This window comes from Xiphophorus hellerii, chromosome 15 (genome assembly GCF_003331165.1).
Source record: "Xiphophorus hellerii strain 12219 chromosome 15, Xiphophorus_hellerii-4.1, whole genome shotgun sequence".
NCBI classification, from domain to species: Eukaryota; Metazoa; Chordata; class Actinopteri; order Cyprinodontiformes; family Poeciliidae; genus Xiphophorus; species Xiphophorus hellerii.
Window position 1 is genome coordinate 7,931,655 of NC_045686.1, and position 19,282 is coordinate 7,950,936.

The following is a 19,282-nucleotide window of genomic DNA, read 5'->3' on the forward strand; positions in this document are numbered from 1 at the left end:
TGAGGTTAATAGTTACAAAATCAATTACAAATTTATTGATGGAACCTGACTTAATGTTGTGTTTTGATTATAGATTCTATGTTGCATTGTGTTTCTGTGTTTGATATGATGTAAAGCCCTTTGAAATGCCTTGCTGCTGAAATGTGCTATACAAATAAAATTTGATGGATTGATTGATTGAAAATTGGTGTGAATACTTTAGTATGGCTGTGTATACTGTTAATCCCTGCATGCCAATTTATAGATAACCAAAAAGTATGTGGGTTTTTTTTGTCTGTCAATATGACTAAAGTCAAGCTAAGAAAACTGAACTCAAAATGCGACTCAAGCAATATGCTAATCTACAAAATGATGCACATCTGATAGAAACACCAAGGATCGAAACTCATTTACTAAACTCAATGAATAACCTGAGAGTAATTGGATTTATCTGTTTATGTCAGTATCAGTATGAAAAACAGTGTGCAAGAAGCCAGCTGCATATAACGGACATTTATGATCGTTTCCTTTTACAGTTTTTATGTTATTTACGCATCGCTTTGTAGCAATAAAAAGGAAACCAATTGAACTTTCATTTCAGACAGAAAATAAAGGCTTCAGGTAACATCTTGCTGTGTCAGAAGATGCTTGAAATCAACTGCATGACTGCACTGAAGCCCCTGCAGAGACCAGAGTTTTGTAAATTTCCTTTTGTGGTGCAGCAGATCATCCAAGTGGAAATTACAACAGAGGACAGGAGATCAATACTCTGAAGAGCAGAGAAGGGTGAGCAGATAAATGGAGCTGCATGTGCATTTTAATTGCATTTTGTCAGTTAAATGGAATACTTTTACTTAGATTTGAGAGCATAGTTTTTGTCTGAGAGAAAACAAATGAAGGTAAAAATCTGAATCCAGATAAGAATAAAGTTTTATTTCATGCTCACAGGAGCAAAATAACAACCTGTGCTTTAACAGTGCTCTGAGAGAGATGTGCGTTTTCTCCCAATCAGCTTTATTTTACTTTTTCATACAAACATTGTAATATTTTGCGTTCCAAAAATGCCTTTCAATTCGGGCCATGCAAACTGCAAACTGTGCTGCTCTCACTCGGGGCTCTCGCATCTGGCAAAGTCTCTGTCTGAACTTTCAGCAAGCAGAGGAAATCAATAAACAACATTACTTTGAAAAACATTAACATTATGGGCTCCTACATGCATCATTGCAGTTTTCTCGAGCAGAAAATGGGCTTTCAAACCTCTGAGGAGGACGCAGATAATTCCCTTTAGATTTTCTAGTTTTAGTGACACAGTGTATTTTACAGGCACACATACAGACACGGAACAAAAAAGTTGTGACCCAACATATTTCTCTGTCGAACCTCATGAAGAAGGAAGACGGTAAGGTAAGTGATGGTACTGTCCCCAGAGGCACAGAGTGACTTGCTGTCATAAAGGGAGTGATGCTCTGTGAAATGGCAGGAATCTCATTTTGCTGGCCCATTTTCACAACTGTCATTATCACACATCTCAATGTCCTGGAAGCTGGAGGCATCAGTGTCGTCCTCTCTGCTGCTCCCACTGTTTCTGAATGCAAGGCTTCCAATGAAGGGGTACACACTACCTGTGAACAGCTCTTTGATATTATAATGCGGGAGTTCAGGGTCTTGTCTTTCAGGCTTGGTGATACATCGTACATCCATGGCTTTGTTCCTCTGGTAGTACTTTGAAAACTTATTAAAGATCACAGTGATGGGCAGAGCCACCACCAACAGGCCACAGATGATGCATAAGGTGGCCACCACCTTCCCTGCTGCCGTCACAGGACATGTGTCACCATAACCCACTGTAGTCATTGTGATCATGGCCCACCACCAACCTGAAGGGATGGTCCCCAAATCCGTGTGCTTCTCCTCCTTCTCCGCAAAGTAGATGAGGGCAGAAAACACTGAGATTCCCACTGAGAGGAAGAGAATGAGCAGACCCACCTCTTGGTAGCTGTGGCGGACGGTTGCACCCAGAGCTCGCAGTCCGATGGAGTGGCGGGCCAGTTTGAGGATTCTGAGAACCCTCATGAGTCGAAGAACCTGGACTACCCGCCCCACATTTTCCAGGTCTTCGCTCTCCTCTTCGTCAGATTTCTCCAGAGCTAAAGTGAAGTAAAACGGCAAAATGGAAGCAACATCGATGATGTTCAGAGGGTTTCCAAGGAACTTCCTTCTGGATGGAGCAACAACGAACCTGATGAAGAACTCTGTGGAAAAGCAGGCAATGCAAATCTCTTCAAGGATGGTGAGGACAGGGTCCTCAATGGGACGGTCATTATCGTCCACCTGCTGAAACTCAGGCATGCTGTGGACGCACATGGCAATGATAGAGGTCAATACCACGCTGAGGGAGGCAATGGCAATAATCTTTGAAGCTTTGGAGTGAGCGGGATCCTCCAGTCTGAGCCAGATGTAGCTCCTCACTTCTCCACACCATGCCCCTTTGAACTTAGCCAGGTCCTTGTCAAGAGCGGAGAGTTCTTCAAAGGAGGAATCGAAGCTCGGCTCCTGTTCTTCACTCTGGATGTCCCAGTCTTTGTCCTCGATGTACTCCTTTCTCTCATGGTACCAGGTGTCGCAGCAGGGGCTGAGGTGCACCTCATGGATGCCCCAGTACTCAATTTCCTGACTGAAGGAAAAAATGCAGAACTCCTCCATCATGTGGATGCGACCCGTGTGATAGAAGTTGAGCACACAGAGGAAAACGCGAGGATTCCTGTCGAAGTAATACTCCCTCTCTGTTGGGCTGTAGTCATCGCATAGCTCCAAGATGGCGGCCTCACTCGGGCAGCGTAGCAGACGTGCCAGGCGTGTCTGAGGGAAGCGGAGCAACATGTCCGGGTCCACTTTGTGGCATACCCCTCCCACGTTGAGGTTGACCTGGTCCTCCTCTTTTCCATGTTGGTGGAGGATTTGGCCATACCCCATGGTCCTAAAACATCATGAGAAATGTATTTGCAGGTAAACTCGGAAGTGGTAAAAGTATTTGCCCTGTTAGACATTTCTGCTGTTTGTCATCTCATCTTAGTATCAGGAAAACATAATTTCAGAAGATTTAAAATAATAATGCTATACATATATTTAGGGGAATAGAATCCTCCAAGGGTATTAAACTCATTTTCATTTTGGGCCATATCAAGATTATGAATGTGGTTCTGCCAGAAAAAAACTGGTTTGATTTTATTGATAAAATAATATTAAAGCATGCAACTGTTTTTTGAAGATTCCCTAGAGTTTAGAGGGCCATATAAAAAACTATGGTAGACCAGATTTGGCCCCTTGGTCTTGAGTTTGACACATGTGATCCAAACAAACCTGGCTCCTTTGTGAAAATATTACTTTCCATCTTGTTAACCACAGTATTTGGTTTCATTCGACACACCCAGGCATGATTTCTGCCAGACCTATAGAACCAATACATCCCTAAACAGAACCTGTCTGACAAAAAGAAATAAGCTAAAAGTCAAGAAAAGAGCTGAAACAAAGTTATTGATTATCAATCACTCTGAAGGGAACTTCTGGTCTGAAGGGAACCACATTAAGAGCCATTGTTCTCAAATGGAGAAATTGGCCAATTTGGTCAGCAAAATTACTCCAAGGGGGCATTAGTGACTCATTCAGAAAATCACAAAACAACACAGAAATATGTCCAAAGCACCACAGGTCTTTTTTTAAACACAGCTCAGGGTTCATGATTCATCAATAAGAAAGAAAATTGAGACAAATGCATGCATTGGAGAGAGCCATGGCAAAACCCTACACTGTCTAAAAAGAACAAATCGTCCCACTCCACATTTGCCAAAAAGCAATTTGATAATCCCAAAGACATTTATTAAAATATTCTGTTATGTGATAAAAGAAAAAAAAGGTCATCCCGTTACATTTGACATCAAACTAATAGTATTTCAGAGAATGAACATCACAAAAAGTCAAACTTATTGGCGGTGATGTGATTGTCTGCGGCAGTGCTCAGTTTAAGACCACTTGGATTATGCAGCACAATAATAATCCATGACACTCTAGAAATTATTTCGCTAAATAGCTGACTTAAAGTAACTAAGAAAGCTAAAATCTAGACTTAAGTCAAATTAAGACACTTCTGCAGGACCCTAAAAAGGGTATTAATGCTCAAAAATCTTACAAAGTAGCTTAATTAAACCTGTTCTGTTAGACACTCATTGACAATTTAATGACAGTTATTGCCACAGCTTTAGGTTTAAGTGGCAATTACATGTTCACATAGGGGCCAGGTCAGGTTTGGTAGCTTCTTTACCCTAAGAAGTGAATTTATTACCTTTGTATTAATCAGCTTTTCTTGGACTGATGATAAAATATGTTTTATGATTGAAACATTTAAACTAAAAAAAAAAAAGAAATTTGACAGGATGTTTCTTTACTGGATTACTGGATTATAATGAGACAAGGGAAATAAAACAATCTCAGGCAACAGGTTAAAATTAATCACTTTTCTATATTTTTACATTAAATACTATCCTCCAACGGTTCATCCTGCTTCTATCCATGATAAGCTTTTGCTAAAATATATATATATAAAATTTAACAGGTTTTCCAACACTTTTCACTTGAACTAAATACAAAACAAAAACATAAACCCTACCTGTAGTTTGAGCCTTTCTTTCCATTAAATAACTTTTATGCAACTGGTTTTGCTCCCATGTTCCACTGAGATGCTGCCATCAAGACGATGTGGGGTGAGAGGAGCAACATGAGGAGAAGCAGCTGGGCAGTGCATGCCGCAGCCTCACGGACGGGACAAGAGGAGCTGGAGCTGGGACAGCCAAGCGGCAGCAGTTTGTTGCCTTTTACAGGGAACAGGGAGGAGCAAGAGGACATGGGAGGAGAGAAAGAGCCTGCAAAGATGTAGAGATGCAGAACCGAACAATCTTTGTGGCTTCTTTATTACCAATAGGCTTTTGATGTTCCTGAATATTGACTGCTGCAGTATTTTACTACCGTTTTTGATCATAACAGTACATTTTATTCCATCTGATAAGACTGCACTTGCAACCCCTTCATGTTTTATTGTTTAAAAATGTGTCTTGGCTTTTGCTTGAATGCTCTGTAACTTAAAGGAGCTGACATCAGCTTGTGCATGAAGAACACAGTGAAGTAGTAACATCAGAGATTTTAATCCTCTCTGAGAAGGTACTGCTGTCAGGCTGACCGCCAAGCAAAACCTTCAGACTCTGTTTGGCAGCAAAAAGGAATTACAGCACACTCCCTGAGAAAGAATAGCTTTAAAGTGACTTCCAGAAACATTCACATTTGAAAACATTTTTCCCACAACCAAAAACTTTGATTATATATGTATGTAAAAATCTCAAAAGTGTGGCATACACATTCAGCCACCTTTTATGTTGATGTCATTGAATTAAAGTCAACTAGAAGTAGCTTAATAAGAAAACAGAAGATAGTGATCTGATGATATGAAACCAAAATAAGAAAATTTGGCCTGCATGCACAATTCAAAACTAACACTCCACATGACCCTAAAAATATTATCCCCATGGTTGTGGCAGCATCAAGTTCCAGGTTGCTTTTCTTTAGTGGTAACAGGATAAGCTGCCCAGAGTTAATGGTGAATGATGTTCTGGACTAAATTAAGGTTTATCCTAAAAATAAAATTTGTCAAATGATGCAGAGGATTTGAGACTGGGGTGGAGGTTCACGACGAGTACAGCTACACCGGAATGATTTAGATCAAAACGAACTCTTTTTGCTTGCATGACCCAGTCAAATTCCAGATCAAGTCAATCAATCATTACGCCTAAAACTGGCAAGAACTCCATAGACACTCATCCTTCAGTCTGACTAATCATTAGCTATTTGGCAAAAAACATATTGCCAAATAGCAATCATTTTCAGTTTCCAGGTGAGCAAATCTGTTTTTTATTTGCTCATACTGAGCCAAAGAAATGGATTTATTGCATAAAATGTAAAATTAGAAACCCAAAGATTCAGAGTTTTAAATAAAATAAAAACCTTTTTTAGTATTTTTAATAATCTGATGAGCTACAAATATCTAAGCATTTTTATTTCCAATTCAATTTCTTTCAAACTACTTGCTTGTTTTATATGCATAGTCTTTTTCTTGGCAGCATTTCGTACATCTTATAGATCAAGACAAAACGCAGAAACCAGTTGGCAGGAAATCAACATTAGTTCAGGCTGTCCACACAATTATCTCCAAAAGGCTGTAATTGGATCCACCTGTGAGTGGCTGTGTTCGAGGGACAGGGACACTCTCCCTAGACATCCAAAGGGTTGACCTGCAGGGTTCCTTTCTCTTGACAAGCTTTATAAGAAGTGGCAAACATAGGAACTCTGAGGTTACCAGTCTCCCACAGACTGTACAATGGAGCATTTTCTTTTATTGAGGTGTGATGGTTTTTCATTGAATCAAACTTGACTCCTGTTCCTGATTTGGTGTTTCATGTTTTTAATTCTTATTCCCAGGCGGATTTTTCTCTTGCTAGTGGCTGCAAACATAGAGGCTCAACAGAAGCCCCCTATAAGTAAGGCTATCTGTCTTGAAGTGGTGTATTTTCAGAGATTTGCCAACTCTGCAGGTTTTTCTTGCATATGTAGCTCTTTTTCTTCTTTAAATGCAGATATCAGAGCAAAATGCTTGGGGAATATTATGCGTGTGGATGTTGGGCCACTTGGAGGAAGCCTTTTGGATGTTGCTGTTATCATTAGTAAGCTTCTGCTTGTTTTGGCTCTTGTAAATCAAGCTTTTACACCCAAAACTGAAAATGTGTAAATTTTCTTATCCTAGATAACACGGCAATTGTTGTTACACCGAGTATTGCGGCGCAGTGTGGCTTCAGCATGAAGAGTGACTCATTTGGGAATGCCTTAATTTATATCTCCCTCCAAAACTGTTTTGCTCAAAATGTGGTAACAAGACTAAAGCTTTCACCAATAAAAAATACTTCCTTAAGCCTCTTTACCTGATGAGACACTTATTTTTTTGCAGGATGATGAACTGTTCACAACTGCACTACAACTTCGCCTTCAAGGGAATCAGTTTTCTCAAGAAGAGGTGTATCAGGTGGCTGAAACCTGCCAGTATGATATCTGGGCCTCCAGAGAAGTAATCTGTGACTATAACTACATGGAAGTGAGTGAACTGAAATCTAGGTACTGATCTGAATAACTGTTGTTCCTCACAGCTAATGGCATGGGTTTTTTTTTGTTTTGTTTTTTTACCCCCTCTAGGTGTCAGTAAACCGTGCAACTCCGGAAGACTTTCCTCTGCCTGGACATCCTATCCACGGCTCAAAGCCTTCAAACCCTCGTCGAGCTGCAGAGGTGAACTCTAGAGATTGCCTGACTTTGAGTGGGGTTAACTTCTGGATGCCTGAATAAAAGTTGCCCTCTTGTATCTGATATGCAGAAACGGTCTATGGATGCAGGATTCAAAGCTACAACCGTTGTGTTTTTCACACCAGAGGGAGAGAAACCTATGAGTTTGCTTGCTGCACAGCAACGTGGATATGGCATTGGAAATACTCCTACAAGGCTGGTTTTGAGAAGTCCAATGATTGCACCAGAAACTTTCATGCAGACAGTGAGTAAAAGGCAATTGTTGCCTGAGAACTGCTTAATCTGACTTGTTCACAGTAGGTCAGGAGATATGAAGTAAATGACTAAGGCTTCTCATTGTCAAAGATTCAGTTGGCACATCTTGACTTGTGTGCAATAATTGTACTCTTGTTCCATGATGTGGTTCATATTTGCTTGTCACTCATTAAATTTCTATATTTTTGACGTCCAGATAATGGGGGTTCCCATGAGAATTTTCAAAACTTCAACGATCTTTGAAAAGAAGTGGCTTGCAACACAAATTGATGCTGCAGCTGCTTGTCCAATCCAAGAGGGTAAGCACACTTTCAAGAACCATTTGCTTTGTCTAAGGAGTCTTGACATTTGGCAGTGTTAAGAGGCTTCCTTATGGCTTCAATATCTATGCTGTGGAGCTACATTCTTTGCATACACTTCCAAAGACTCAAATGATGGCAAACGTAATTGCAGAACCTGGCAGTAAATGACCAGCTTCTGCTCACAAGGCAAAGACTTGAGCACAGCTTTGTACATCCCAAAATTAAAACTGTTATCTGTTTATGCTCTTAATCGGTCTTGTGCCTAACTTGCAGGTAGTGTCTTCTTTACTCAAAGCACAATCACCTGGTACCTGCCCTGGCAGATGGACCCAATGACTTCTTCTGGACAGTTTAATCTGTTGGAGGTGCACTTTGGCATAAATGGTCAAAGGCTTGACGCTGTGGAGATGCAGGCCCGAGAATACTCTGTAGCACTCAATGACTTCTACATTGTCACTGAACTTCCCATTGGGGGTGTTGGTGGCTACTACGAGGTAACCTGGCTTATGACATTTAATCTGTGAAGCATGCTGTTGGCAAGTTTCAAATATCTTTAGGCTTGCAAAATGTACTCCGATAGGCAACGCTGGCTAACCTGTCTTTCTTGGCCTTTGCATGAACTGAAACACTCCTGCAGAGCCACATTCAAGGTGATCTGTACTACGTCTCTTATATGATTGAGCCAATGCTTGAGCTGCTTTGGACAGAAGATGCCACTCATGAACAAACGAGATACAAAGTCTTTTTTCATATCACAACACATTTGCTACCACAACCCTTAGAACTTATTGACGGTGAGTAACTGGCTATGTATTTCTTTGACCGTTTTGTTTGCAAGCTTGTCTCATGCCTTCATCTTCCTGCAGATACAGTTCCAGGGGAGAAGATGTTCAGGATGACGCTTGGACATTTTGCTGCTGATGTGGCTCTAATGAACATTACCTTCACTGCTGAAGTTCTAACCATGCCAGACTGCAGTGCCCGAGGCTTTAACATCTTGGAACACATGTCTCCTAACACCAGCTTGAAGGTTTTTACCCTCCAGGTGCCCTTTGCAGACCCTGCAGTCTTGCAACAGGTAAACATTTTAGATAGAGGAGAAATGTCTTGTTTGGCATGTCTTCTAATATTGTCTCTTGATCAGACTGGAGAGGGAGTCACAGTCTACTCCCTTCACCTGACCTTTGGTCTGCTGATCCTGGATCAGCTTGTCTCATTCTCTCACAAAGCCTACTTGGAAGCTGTCGTCCAGGATATTGGTCTGCATTTATAAAGACTTGAATAATTCAAATTTCACTATTTGAATACTCATAAATTTTTTGTTTTTTGACAGTCCCGCCCTCTGTCTCTGGTGGCTGTGATAACCATAACTTCTATGTCCTTGTAAAATATGGAAGCCCAGGCTACAATTTTCAGACCATGGTGGGGAAGCGCTACATGACCCCCAGTTTGGCTCAGCATTATGACTCTATGGAGAACGGGACACACTTCAGTTTTGTTGTGCCATTTTCAGCTTCTGATGTTGCAGTGGAGGTATGACTCTGAAGGTTTTTAATCTTTAAAGGGACAAACTGTCTAATTTCAAGCAAAATTCCTCCTTTCAGGCCATTGAAGCTTCATCCACTAGGAGCAGGCTTGATATAGTTTTGAGTAATCCAGAGACTAATTCTCAAATTCAAGAATTATCTGTAGCTTGCAATTTTCCTTCAACACTCACAGGTAAGTTACCTTTATAACCACCTTAACATTTGGTAACCTTGTTAAAAACTGACGGTAAACATGTTCTCTTCTAGAATGTTTTCCAAATGGCACAATGACTGCTCTGGCTTTAAAACTGGAATCGGTGCCCTTGCTGAACCCCAGCCAGCTCACCCTTGAGGATCCTTCCTGTGGCCCTGTCCACAGTGATGACCGCTATGCTTTCTTTGTCTTCACAGTGAATTCATGTGGTACAACAAGGAAGGTACACTGGCACTCAATGATTACATGGTGTCTTTCTAACACAGCTGAACTTGTAACTTTTTTCAGTTCATGACAAATGCCATGCTCTATGAGAATGAGATCTCACTGCCAGATGAACTTCTAATGAAAAAGAGTCCAACATCAGAGGAACCAGAGTATCAGTAAGACTGAGCTTTAAACTCTTAAGAACTGATTGACAACTTGAAGGGTGGAGAATTGTATTAACTTTGCTTTAAATTCTCAGTTTAAAGATTTCCTGTTTCTATGACATCAACACAAGCCAGACTGTGGCCTTCAACACAAGACTTCGCAGGAGTGAACCTTATGCTGAAAACTCTAAAGGCCAGTTGCAAGTTGTAATGAGGCTTGCTTTGGGTAAGGATTGACTAAAACTCAACCTCAGATTTGAGAAGGCAACTGATTTAAGTGACTAAATGTCATCTTAATCTCTTAGATGACTCCTACAGTGCATTTCAAAACTATGAAGAGTATCCCTTAGCAAAATATCTACAACAGCCACTGTACTTTGAGGTGGAGCTGCTGAAATCTACTAATCCTCTGATTTCACTTGAGTTGGAAAACTGCTGGGCAACACAAGGCAAAGACAGAACATCCCAACCCAGATGGGATCTGATAATTAATGGGTATTTTTACAGTTACACTTGACATAGTTTGTCAAGGTGAAGCTGTTGCAAAATGAAATATCTAGACTAGTCTCTTTAAGATTCATTCAAAACTAACTTGACACCTTCTGCAGCTGTCCAAACCCAGCTGACCCTTACCAGGTAGTCTTTCATCCTGTTTGGACTGATGCCAGGGTTGGGTATCCCTCCCACTTCAAACGGTTTGAGATCCAGACGTTTGCCTTTGCTGATGACAAAGATGACATGAGTACCAAGGTAGCTTACGAAACTGGGTTGGGTGTATAAATCTCGTTACATTTGAAACATATAGCCAAATGACATCTTAATCTTGCAGCTTTTTGTGCATTGCGACATTGTGATCTGTGACTCCAAAAATCCCCTTGGTGGCATTTGTGGAGGCCAATGTTCAAACCCAAAGCAGACAACAAAAGGTGAGATGGACGATTTCAGCGTTGGTGTGCTACAGCACTCTGGAGACTTAATCTGTTTGAGGAAAGATTAATCTTACCACGTCTCCTTTTCACAGGTCAAAAACGTAATGTTTCACAGGTCTATGGCTTTGAATATGTGTCTCTTGGCCCAATAAGATTGAATCTTTAAAAATAAACACTTAAAATTGAAACTGGTTTTGGACTTTTTAATCTACCACAGGTTAAGCTTCAAGCTAGTCTCAATATTTGCTTTCTTTTTGTGAATAACACTACCGTTTAGCCTAACAAGTTACTTTAGAAGACATGGCACCTGATGGGTTTTAAGCAGAGATGGTGAAGTTGAATTTAATCACAAACTTGACTGTAAAGCTGAGAATTTCTTTTTTAACTAACTATGCCTTTAATGTTACTGGTGCTGTAGGTTTGATCATGGTTTAGACTAGTTTATTAGGAAAGATCTTGTAAAACTTGTATCTAAAGGTATATCCAGTTATACTTGCTTCTCAGACTGAATCAGTCAGTGGCTGAGATGTTGACACCTAGGTTTTCATGGTTTCATAAGATGAACATCTTATGTAGAACATGTTGTGTTGAATATGTTCAATGTAGGAGAGGCTTCATACAGTGAAGAAAATCATTATAGCATGAAGATGTTGAAGATCCCAAGATGAACATTTTGTTAAATGTCTTATGTTCAACATAACATCTCAAGTTCAACACCTTATGTTGAACTGAGGATGTTCAGCAGATGAACATCTCCTGAAGATGTTGTGTTCTCATAATTTTGCAGAATATTCAACAATTTGTTCAACATAAGATGGTGAAATTGTTCAATATTAACATAACAGCCAGTGTTGAAAGTTCAGAATTAAGCAACATTTTATTGTTGCAAGGTATTTTCTAATTCATTTTCTAAAAAAATATAAAAGAATGAACCGCTGAAAAAAGTTCCAAATTGTTGACCTTTTTCCCCTCAGTAAAAGTAATCAACATTTATATAATTACAATAAACCTTTACTGTGCAAAAGAAAACTGTTACAATACTTGGTTTGTGGTTTAAAAAAAAACACATTTTGTATTGTGACAAAAGATGAATTAAACAGAGTTAAATTGATAAATTGTTTCATCATGCATAATAGATTTTGGATTTAAAGTTCAATTTGGTAGGGCAGGTCATTTTTGAACCTTAGGACAAGGGGAGTAAACAGAATGTAAAGATCACACAAGGGTTAAAGTTTTCTGGTAAATGGCTGCAATGACTGAACTGAATCTGCAACTTTAAATATGCTGCAGCTCTAAATCACTTTAATAGGAATCATTTCCAGCTTTTAGGTTTGGCTGCGTCAACTCCAGTGGTTTTGCATGGACTGGGTGAAATATTGTGCTTATAAACTGGAGTAAATCTAGATTGCAAATATTTGCTACAATCATGACACAAAACTGAAGTTCTTTGGACCTAAAGAGAAACAATCTAGAGTTGGCACACAGCTTCAATTATTACAGCTAGAAACTAGCAATCAGGCCTGAATTCTGGGTGTAGTAATGGACTGTCTTTAAAAATTCAGGTCAAAGTTTGCCAATCACCTGAACATTTCCAGGGTTAGGACTAATCTCTCAGCACGATTTAGAGAAACTCACTCGTGCATTTCTTTAGTTGTATTGATTACTGAAAGTGTCTTTGGTCCACCAAAAAAAATATTTAAAAAAAAGACAGCTGATCCAGAATGCTGCCCCTTCTGTCAATTACATCCTCTCTCTCCCATCAGTTTGTCTAAAAATGTATCATCAATACCAAGAGTCTTGTAGTGGCAGTGTGTAGGAACACACTGCCACTAACCCAAAAAGATTAAAATACTGCTGTTTGTGAGTCACTGAGTGGTTTATCACCACAATGCATTAAAGATTGGTTGCATCAACCTTCCAGGCCTATCAGATTTTCTGGTTCTGGTCTGGATTCCCAGAACCAACATTCAGCTTCCAAGCACCACAACTCTGGAACAAACTTCTAGAAAACTGCTGAGACAGAGTTTTTTTAAATCCAGATTGAAAACCCACCTGTTTAGAGTTTCTTTAGAACCACAATAAATGAAGCATTGACCAGAATATTTGATGTACATGCCACTCATCAAAATGTAATGTTTCAGTTTACTATGGTGTTTTCTGTGAAACTTTGTAATTTTATTATGTAAAGCACATTGGACCGTCTTACTACTGGAATGGTATGCAAATGAACTTCATTTGATTCATACAGTTTTGCAAGATTTTACCCATTTGGGAAAAGTCCCAACCTTAATTCATTTTGAGGATTGTTTTCTCAGGCTGAATTTGAACAGTTACCCAACCGGAATTCTAGAGAATCCCATGAGATCAGTTTGATTCCCTGCATTTAGATTCATGTGTAATTCTCAAATTAATTAAATTCTCCTAAAGGACAGTGACTTGCAAATTAATATAAATGTAGGATTTTGTGGCTTAAAATGTCCTTTCACATTAATCCAACAGGGGATGGAAGAAACATGCCCTGTTGCTCAGAAATTAAACTTTGGATGGAGGCCAATAGTCTCAGTACATGGAGTAGCCACACAACTGCTACAGTTTCCCCACTTGTTTATAAGAAAATATTTGGAGCCATTTTTATGAGTTGTGTACATTTAGTGGTTGTGGACAAGAGTTTCAAGGAATTTTCAGGTCAAACATTTCACCTGCAGTTGCATTTTTAAAGTTTATTCTTTTTACTCCAGTTTGGATGACCAGAAAATGTTTGGTAACTTTTTTCTAGAAAACTTGATGCTCAAAATATTTACCTAATGGTTGATATTTGAGAAAAGAAAAAAAATAAAATTACTCTAGTGCCTACTAGTAGTTTTTCCCTGGAGATCCAATAAGATTTAAGTTTAGCTAGAGATGTTTAACCCTTGGCAATTTAGTTCTCAGGATAAAATGTGGCTCATTTGCCTGAAGATTTTAGTAGTTCTGTTTATCTAGTTTGGAGAGCTCTTCAGGTCATCAAGTTTTTACAAGTGCCAGATTTAAATGTCTAATAGAAGAATCGCCATCTAGTGGCTAAACCATTAAAAGCTTCCAAGATTAACCACAAGAATAGATCAAATGGTCAAAGGCAGGATTATTTTTTGGAATTTATTGAAAACTGTTCATGGTAATAGGTCCAGAGGAAATCTGCTTTTGGTGGGTTGAGGTTGTGCTTCTTTGTCCTGCAATAGACATCAGGATTGGATAAAGTTGCTGTTTTAAGAGCATGTTATTTTAACTAGACAAACTTACCCCTTCTCATTTGTTTTAAAGTACCCTTCACAGCAAGATTAGCACATTGGCCTTGACAGATGCCCTCCGCAGGGCTGGTTGTGTCACAAATTACCAAGTCACAGTGGACATAAACCTGTAAATTAGAGTGTTATTTTCCATTAGTCAGATTTTTAATCCTACAGTCAAGTTAAACCAGTGTGCCCAAAGTTGGTCCTCGAGGGCTGGCATCCTACATGTTTTAGTTCTCTCCTTGGTGGCAGCAACAAACTTTTCAGCATGTTAAGGATCTTAGGCCTTCTAATGTGTCATTTGATCCAGGTCCATCAAACCACGAAGCAAATTAAAACATGCAGGCTGCAGGCTCTTGAGGACCGACTTTGGGCACCATTGAGTTAGATACTTACCTCATGCTTCAGAACCTGCTTTTCCTGAATGAAGGCAAACATCTTCATTGAAAAGCGTTTGTAGCGGGAAGGGACAGAAACTCTGTCATCCACTGAGACTGTATTGAAGACTGTTGCATAGCCATCGCCAGAGTATGCACAACTGGAGCAGAAAGTAAAGTTACTTGACCACAAGTTTAAGGATTTGAAGTTGCTTAAGATTATTTTACCTGGCTACAATAATGTCCCAGCTGGGGAGAGAGGTCCTTTCTTTCTGGAGAGTAGCCCAGCAGTTATCCAAGATCAATGCCAAGTGAGGATCAGTTGACTGCACCAACTCAACTTCAAAGTACAGTGGCTCCCTCAAATATTTCTCCACTGGATAGTCTTCAGCTTCATAGAAGTCCTGATATGAAGAATCTAGAGAGGGGTGTGTCCATTTTTTTAATATATTGTTAGAAGTCCAACAGCAAGTAGTCATGATATTTAGATCATGAAGCATCCTCACCTGTTGCTAACCTCATTTGGACAGTCATTTGTCCAGAGCCGATCTCTGCCTTTGGCTCATATAGTCTTGACTTTGCATGTAAGACAATTGTTTGTGTGGCATTTACCACATAGTAGCAGGAGACAGTTTGCCTACAGAAAGATGAAGTCAGCAAAAATCCCACAGCATATTAAAAGTCAGTTGGCCTTACCTGTATTCAGGGTCAACAGGTGATGTGTGGCCCTTCTCAGTGTTGTAGTACAGGCTAATCTCATTTTCGTACATCATGTAGTTGTCGAAGAACTAAAGAAAAATATATAAGTTAAGTCTTGATCCAAGTACGGTAGTTAAATACTGACTGACTTACTGTCCTAGTTGTTCCACAGGAGTCAGCACTGAAGATAAACTGAGCAAAGCGATCATTGCTAGAGACTGGTGTGCAGGACTGGTCTTTTAGAGTGAGCCAGCTTGGGTCAAGATTGGGCACAGATTGCACTTTCACAGCCAAAGCACTGATTGTTCCATTGGGGTAGCACCCTTCAAGGAAAAGAGGAAGTTTTAGATGCACTGCAATAGTGTTTAGTAGCTGTATGCATGTACTTACTGGTGGTCGTCAAAGGGAAGTAGCAGGCCAGGAACAAGTCAGAAAGAATCCAGTTGGTAATTGGGTCCCACACAAGCACATCCAGTCTGGCTCGGATTGAATTTGTTGTGATCAACTGGAGGGAGAAGCTATTAAGTGTTGCTGTTCCTAGTCTCTGCTCTCCACACAGTTCAGATTTGCAGTCTCACCTCAAAAGCTGAGCTGGTAGCTGTATATGGCACTTCAATGGTGCCATGTGTAGCATTGCCTTTAAACTTGTAGGCCTCTGCCAACTCTGGAGTCAAGTCCAACCCACCAACCATTGTGTTGAAGTTGGTCCCTTGGCTGCCATATTTCACTAGAATGTAGAACTGATCCTTGTCACAAGTGCCAGTGAGTGTGGGCAACACTGGAAGTAGTAAAGTCATTTAGTTTTTCCATTTAGAGCAGAGGAAAGTTTGTGTGCAGGTTTTACAAGTCTTACCAACATCCTGAAGAGATGCCTGCAATTCCACTGCATGAGCAAGTGAACTTTCCTCAGGCAGAATGACAAAGCCAAAGACTACACTGAGGGTGTAGGTAGTCACCAAGACCTCTGGATTCTTTAGAGGAGAAGAGTTTAGGATTAACTAAAAAAGTGGACCAATAAGCCAAGAATACCTGCAATAGCCAACATACATGCTTGAAGATGACATCAGTATCAAAAGGAACTTTGATAGAGAAGACTGATGTTCCATTGTCAAATACATGCTGCTGAACAGTGAACCCTCTGGCATTGCTCTCCTCTACAGTAAGGACTCCAGTAGTAAAAGTGATGTTCCTCAGCTCCACATCATGAAGGAATGTTCCAACATAAAGGTTGAATTCCCTCATTTCTGGCACAGTACCTGAAAGACCAGACATGTTAAAAATTTGCAGCATACCACTTTCAGGTTCTTTTTAGTGAAACTTACGGTCATCGGTGTAGGGAGGACGAGGCATTGGTGGGGTTGTAATGGGGAACAAGATCTTATATCTTGTGTCTTGTTGAGTTTGGTCTGCCCTCCAAAAAACTTCCAGCATTGGCTCAATAGTATAGGTGATGTGGTACTGGAAGTCTGGTGCATGGCTCTGCAATTGAACATGCAGATTTAATATTAGAAAGTTACAATATACATTTATTAAGAGCCCTCAACCAACCTTGTAGTAGCCGTCAGGTGAGCCAATTGGGATCTCTACAATAATATAGAAATCTGTAATATACAGATAGTACCCCCTTGCAGCCATCTGAGCTTTATCCAACCTCAGTCCATTGATTCCCATGTTCATTTCTACAAGTCTAATGCTTCCATCCAACAAAGGAGTCACACGGCGAGGTACATGCCAAGAGATTAGGTCCTCAGTGAACAGGAGGCCACCTAGTCATAACAATAAGTCAGGCTATTGATAGTCAAATGTCATGTAAAACCTAATTATTTAGAGACTTGCCTGTGGGACAAGCAGCTGCCAAGTTGAAGACACTCAGTCCATCCTGAGCCTTGTGGTAAATGCTCACCTTCAATACTTCCATGGGGACTCCAGCAACCTATGATTATATTTAGTATCACTTGCAGCTCAAGCAGCTAATGTTTTACAGTTCAACTCTACTTACAGCCTCTGAATAAGTCTCAGCTGTGTTATAAGGACTTCGTACAACCACACGAGTAGCTGTAGTCATGGCACTGTAACCAGCTTGTTGGGCTTCTTTCAAGACCATTGACATAGGTTCAGGAGTTAAAAATGTCATCTTCCAGATTCCAGACATGTCTTCAGAGGTCTGGGGAGAGAAAAAAAAAAGTTACCATTTTGGCTGGAAAGCTAGGCTTTAGGAAAATCTTGCCAGCCATTTATACTTACACCAGGGATTGTGTTGAGTTGGGAGTCCTCTTCAGCATGGGGAGCCATGTATCTTGAAACCTACAAGACAAAATAACTTCAAACTATCCTCTAGATTAACTGTGAAGTAATTTTAAAGATTTTGACCCACTTCCATGTAGTTCCTGTCACAAAGGATCTCTCGGGGGGCCCAGCGAGTATAGCTGCAGGTCTGTGCCACATCGTGACTAACCACATCAGAAGGACTATGGCGGTAGATTTTGAGTTTCAGACCAACACCGACCATCATGTCATCCTAAACGCCCAGAGAGTTATGATATTACACCAAGCCCAGTTATGCTGAAGCTAGAATCTTTGCACTGCACTTAAACAAACCTTATTCTGAACAAAGCACCCTAGCAGAGAGGTGTAGATTCTAGTGTTGCCCCAGGGGTCTGACTCCATGCTGTAGCCACACTGAGCAGCTAGTCTGGGTGTCAACAAGATGTACTGGGTGCCATCTGGATGGCAGAGACAGCATAGGAGTAACTTGCACCTTGGCTAGAGTCACTGCAGCTGATAAAACTTACCAAACTTGAAACTTACTGAGTGCTTCTACTTCAAGCTGATTCCCCAATGCAAGAGCCTCATCTAGGGTCAGCCTCATCAGATTACCAACACAGTCTGCCTTTAAACCACTGCCTGTTGAGAAGGCTAGTTAAACCACTTGTTAAAAAGCTCATGAGATTGAACAGATGAAAGTCAAGCTTACTTGGCTGAGGACTGATCATCATGTTTGGCCATGCTTGACCCAAGGCAAAAAGGGCCACAATCAAGTTCCAGAGAAACCTGGAATTAAAGGAATTTCAAAGATAAAATCAATTCTACACATTTAAAGAGGAAAAAAAAAAAACAAAGGAAAAACATACTTACAGTCTCTTGGGTTGCTGCATGAAGCAATGTAACAGAAGCCAAACAAAAAGCAACTGCAGCCAGAGTGGGTTTACTGTAAGCACAACAAGCCCAAAGGACAAAGCAGCTCTGAGGGAGAGGAGCTGAATGTGTTCTGAAGATCCAGCAGCTGTTTTACAGGTGCTGGTCACAGCCACACCTGTGACCTAATTAGTGGGAATTCCTTACACCTAAGCTAGGGGTCTCAAACTCCAGTCCTCGAGGGCCGCAGTCCTGCAACTTTTAGATGTGCCTCTTCTGCACCACACCTGAAAATAATAATTAGGTCATTAGCAAGGCTGGGAGAACTGATCTACACAAGCAGGAGGTAATTAAGCAATTTCATTCCAGTGTTTTGTACCTGTGGCACATCTAAAAACTGCAGGACTGCGGCCCTTGAGGACTGGAGTTTGAGGCCCTTCAGCCTTCCCCCCCAGAGACAAGCAAGTCTGATCACAATTATTCACCCAGCTTGTTGTTTTGAATTGACTGCTTTCCATAAAACAAGTGTTTCATTTCTAACACCATAATGTGACTATCAAAAGTGGATGTTGTACAGACTTATCTTTCAGAATGAACATTTGGATTTTATTGTGAATTTTAGTGACACATTTTGCCTAATAAGTTCCTTTTACTGTAAATGCTTTGTGGAGTGGACAGAAGCAGTTATCCTCTATGCATTTGAGGCCTGTTATGTTACAATATTTTCATCCCTGACCAAAATAATGACCCAGTTTACCAGTGTGGTAAACCAATTATTTATTTGTTCTAATTTTTTTTAGCACAATGTACATTGCATGGATTTACACAAGA

The 19,282-nt window shown here is 40.3% G+C and overlaps 3 protein-coding genes across 3 annotated transcripts; 1 reads left to right on the plus strand and 2 right to left on the minus strand.

Annotated features, from left to right (window-relative positions):
- Positions 1 to 887: 887 nt before the first annotated feature.
- On the minus strand, positions 888 to 5,014 carry LOC116733728 (potassium voltage-gated channel subfamily S member 3). The gene is made up of 2 exons (XM_032584534.1): positions 4,643 to 5,014; positions 888 to 2,956 (listed from the first exon to the last, which is right to left on the minus strand). Exon 2 carries the CDS (start codon positions 2,950 to 2,952, stop codon positions 1,465 to 1,467), a length of 1,488 nt encoding a protein of 495 aa, XP_032440425.1. The 5' UTR covers positions 2,953 to 2,956; positions 4,643 to 5,014; the 3' UTR covers positions 888 to 1,464.
- LOC116734596 (uncharacterized) lies at positions 4,730 to 11,406 on the plus strand. The gene is made up of 20 exons (XM_032586085.1): positions 4,730 to 4,905; positions 6,502 to 6,743; positions 6,824 to 6,945; positions 7,025 to 7,168; positions 7,267 to 7,359; positions 7,445 to 7,618; positions 7,826 to 7,928; positions 8,205 to 8,425; positions 8,569 to 8,725; positions 8,798 to 9,009; positions 9,076 to 9,190; positions 9,265 to 9,464; positions 9,536 to 9,650; positions 9,725 to 9,894; positions 9,960 to 10,054; positions 10,138 to 10,268; positions 10,348 to 10,537; positions 10,651 to 10,792; positions 10,872 to 10,968; positions 11,390 to 11,406. Exons 1-20 carry the CDS (start codon positions 4,730 to 4,732, stop codon positions 11,404 to 11,406), a joined length of 2,916 nt encoding a protein of 971 aa, XP_032441976.1.
- Positions 11,407 to 14,096: 2,690 nt separating this feature from the next.
- Positions 14,097 to 18,580, minus strand: LOC116733705 (uncharacterized). The gene is made up of 21 exons (XM_032584512.1): positions 18,452 to 18,580; positions 18,291 to 18,367; positions 18,125 to 18,220; positions 17,915 to 18,039; positions 17,691 to 17,834; positions 17,561 to 17,620; positions 17,316 to 17,480; positions 17,153 to 17,249; positions 16,865 to 17,082; positions 16,639 to 16,795; positions 16,364 to 16,572; positions 16,170 to 16,287; positions 15,895 to 16,094; positions 15,707 to 15,821; positions 15,470 to 15,639; positions 15,314 to 15,405; positions 15,124 to 15,254; positions 14,846 to 15,035; positions 14,637 to 14,778; positions 14,251 to 14,365; positions 14,097 to 14,180 (listed from the first exon to the last, which is right to left on the minus strand). The coding sequence occupies exons 1-21, from the start codon at positions 18,469 to 18,471 to the stop codon at positions 14,107 to 14,109; spliced, it is 2,715 nt and encodes a 904-aa protein (XP_032440403.1). The 5' UTR covers positions 18,472 to 18,580; the 3' UTR covers positions 14,097 to 14,106.
- Between the last annotated feature and the right edge of the window lie 702 nt (positions 18,581 to 19,282).